Source organism: Propithecus coquereli, unplaced genomic scaffold (genome assembly GCF_000956105.1).
Source record: "Propithecus coquereli isolate 6110/MARCELLA unplaced genomic scaffold, Pcoq_1.0 Scaffold5, whole genome shotgun sequence".
Taxonomy (NCBI): domain Eukaryota; kingdom Metazoa; phylum Chordata; class Mammalia; order Primates; family Indriidae; genus Propithecus; species Propithecus coquereli.
This window is the reverse complement of record NW_012150840.1, coordinates 15,699,862-15,703,123: the sequence shown is the minus strand read 5'-3', so window position 1 is coordinate 15,703,123 and position 3,262 is coordinate 15,699,862. Positions and strand designations below refer to the sequence as shown.

At 35.6% G+C, this 3,262-nt stretch overlaps 1 protein-coding gene across 1 annotated transcript in view; it reads right to left on the bottom strand.

Annotated features, from left to right (window-relative positions):
* Positions 1-3,262, bottom strand: part of TTLL5 (tubulin tyrosine ligase-like family member 5) — a 320,186-nt gene that overhangs the window by 196,526 nt on the left and 120,398 nt on the right. The window contains exon 19 of the mRNA XM_012656057.1: positions 998-1,324. Coding sequence (XP_012511511.1) covers positions 998-1,324 — 327 coding nt within the window. The remainder of the gene's footprint in view (positions 1-997; positions 1,325-3,262) is intronic.

The following is a 3,262-nucleotide window of genomic DNA, read 5'->3' as shown; positions in this document are numbered from 1 at the left end:
AAAAAAAAAAAAAAAAAAATCTACAAAATAAAGCCCAGGCTCCTCTTAAGGCCCTTCACAATCTAACAACATCCAAAATTTTTTAGTCTCATTTCTTACCATGCTCTTCTATCCATGTAATCCTACTACTCTAGTCTGTATTTCATAAACACAGCAAGCGCACTACAATTTCAGGCCTTTGTACTTGCTGTTCTTCTGGGAGTATTCTACAACCTAAATTTTCACACGACTGACTCCCCATCATTCAGGACTCACCTCAAAGGCCTTCATGCCTTTTTAAGTAACCGTCTGCTCTATCACATTCTAATATTACACTGTCTTATTGTCCCCATAGCATCTCTCACTGCCTGAAATGACCTTATTTCTTTGTTTGCTGTCAGTCTTCTCCACCAGATTGTAAGCTCCAGGATCCTGTCTTGGTCCCTATAGTAACACAACATGGCCTAGCACAATTCCTGGAAGAGTGCAAGTGTTCAATAAAAGCCTGCTGAGGGACTGAATTAATGACTGTACTATCACACTTCTGGGCCTTTATTTCCTCTATCTAGCATTCCCACGCTTACCTGTCACCTTCCAATCCTCCTGAAATCCTACTCATCAGTCAAGGCCTGATTCAAATTTTGCCTCCTCTATAGTGCCTTTCTAGCCCTCCCAAGCCAGACCAATCACTTTGTTCATACTCCCACACTAAATCACGAGCTAGTTGAGCTCCTTGTTCCAGACACCTTGTACTCTTAGTGACTCATGCAAATACCCAACAAATATCTGTTGAGACAATGAGACCTGGGCTTGTACTATAGGGTCTATCTTGAACAAGTTACTTAATTTCTCTAAGACTCAGTTTCCTTAATAATAGCAATGGGTAATCGTAGTCATTATTTCATAAGACTTCTGTAAATATTAAATGAAAAATGACTATAAAGCCATTAAAATAGTACCTAGTACACAGTACAGGTTAGCTATTAGTTTTACTACTATAATTACAAAAGATACATACCTAAGATTTCCATTATCTTGCAGAATCTGCATCAGGTTAAATTTAGGCTCTGGCTCCTGAGTCTCAGTTTTGCAGCATTGTTCACCTTTATTATTCCATTCAGGAATTTTCAAGGAATTTTCTTTGGGTGAATTTTCTACTGTAACAGTCAATGAGGGTGTATATTTGGCTTGATTTTCTCCAAAAGACTCTGCAGACTCCTCCTGGGAAGCTTCCTGTTCTTCATCGTCTAATGCAACTTCTTCTTCTTCTTCACTCTCTGTCTCAGTTTTAACATTCATTTCAGCTGGTTGGGTAATCACTAAATGCGAAGAATCACTAATGTTGCTGAAAAAAGGATTAAATTTTCCTCTCTCCCAAAACCTTCCTTTTATCTTTTTAGTAAAAACCCATTTCTAAATCAAACAACAAACAAGACACAAAATGAAAGGCAACCACATGTTACTCTCTAATCATATATTTTAAGAACCTATTAAGGGTCTTCATTAAATTTGTTATTTCTGGCCGGGTGCAGTGGCTCATGCCTGGGAGGCCAAGGTCACTCAAGGTCAGGACTTCGAGACCAGCCTGAGCAAGAGCGAGACCCCGTCTCTACTAAAAGCAGAAAGAAATTATCTGGACAACTAAAAATATATATACAGAAAAAATTAGCTGGGCATGGTGGCGCATGCCTGTAGTCCCAGATACTCGGGAGGTTGAGGCAGGAGGATCATTTGAGCCCAGGAGTTTGAGGTTGCTGAAAGCTAGGCTGACACCACGGCACTCTAGCCAAGGCAACAGAGCCAGATTCTGTCTCAAAAAAAAAAAAAAATTGTTATTTCTATTACTATCTAAATTTTTCTAACCATTTGTGTGGAAGTAATGCTCTCCTTTGGTTTTCTTCATCTAAGCAGAACCAGAGTAAAATATCTGATGCATCTATTAAAAAAGCATAAAGGCTGAAAATCACTTTCTACATACAACTCTCAAGAAATTAAAAAAAATATTTAAATAGACAGAATAAAATAATAAACAAAAGAGGAAAATTAATGACATAGAAAATAAATACATGATTGAGATAATCAACCAAGTCCAAGGAGACATCTTTGAAGTCACTAATAAAATACATAAGCCTCTGTTTGAAAAAAAGAGAAAAAACAAAAAATTACCAATCTAAGAAATGAAAAAAGATATATAAGTACAATTTCTGCAGGAATTTAAAAAGATATAAAGCCAATATCATGAACAAATACTTGCTAGTGAATTTGACAATATAAATTAAATGGACAATTTTCTTTAAAAGCAAAAGTTACCAATACTGATGCAAGAGAAAATAGAAAATCTGAATAGTCTTATAACCATCAAAATATTGGATCCATGATTAAAACCTTCACATACACACATTCCCCCTGCATAAAAAAAAATAAGTTTAGATGATTTGCTGTTGAACTTACTAAACTTTCATAAAAGAAATAACATCAAAGAGAATAGGAAAAAAAGAGAACATTTTCCACCTTGGTTTATGCATAATCTTGATAACAAAACCCAAAAGGAAATTTAAAGATAATAAAATGTAAGGCAATGACTCTCATAAACAATGTAATGATTCAAAACAAAATATTATCAAAATTATCAAGCAATGTATATAAAGACTTTAGAAATAGCAAATTGAAGATTGGTTTAACATTTAAAAATCAGCCAGTGTAATTCCCCATGATAGCAAAATAAGGTACAAAATCATGTAATCTTCTCAATGAATGCAGAAAGAGCATTTGATAAAATTTAATCCTTTTTTTTCTAAAGATGGGATCTCACTATGTTGCTCAGGCTGATCTCAAACTACCAGTTTCAAGCGATCCTCCTGCCTCTATCTCCCAACATGCTAGGATTATAGGGATGAGTCACAGCACCCAGACAAAATTTAACACCTTTTTATGATATAAAATATATACATTTTTTGTCAGCTAAGAGTAAGCTTTAAATTGCTTTAACTTAAGTTTGTCTATAAAAATATAGTACAGAGTATATTAATTGGTTTTAAATGTGGAAAATTTTTTCTCAGAGAGTAGGAATAAGGCAAGGACATCACTGCTACAATGTCTATTCATCATTGCCCTGAATATTACAGCTGGTGCAATGAGGCAAGAAGAAAGATAGAAAGCCTAGAATAGAAGAAATAAAACTATGTTGCTATTCACACATTGTCCCGACCCGCGGGGTAGTCAACGCGGACCCTGGAGGAGGGAGTGGGAATTGGGAGAGGCAGGAGACACAAGAAATGGAGAC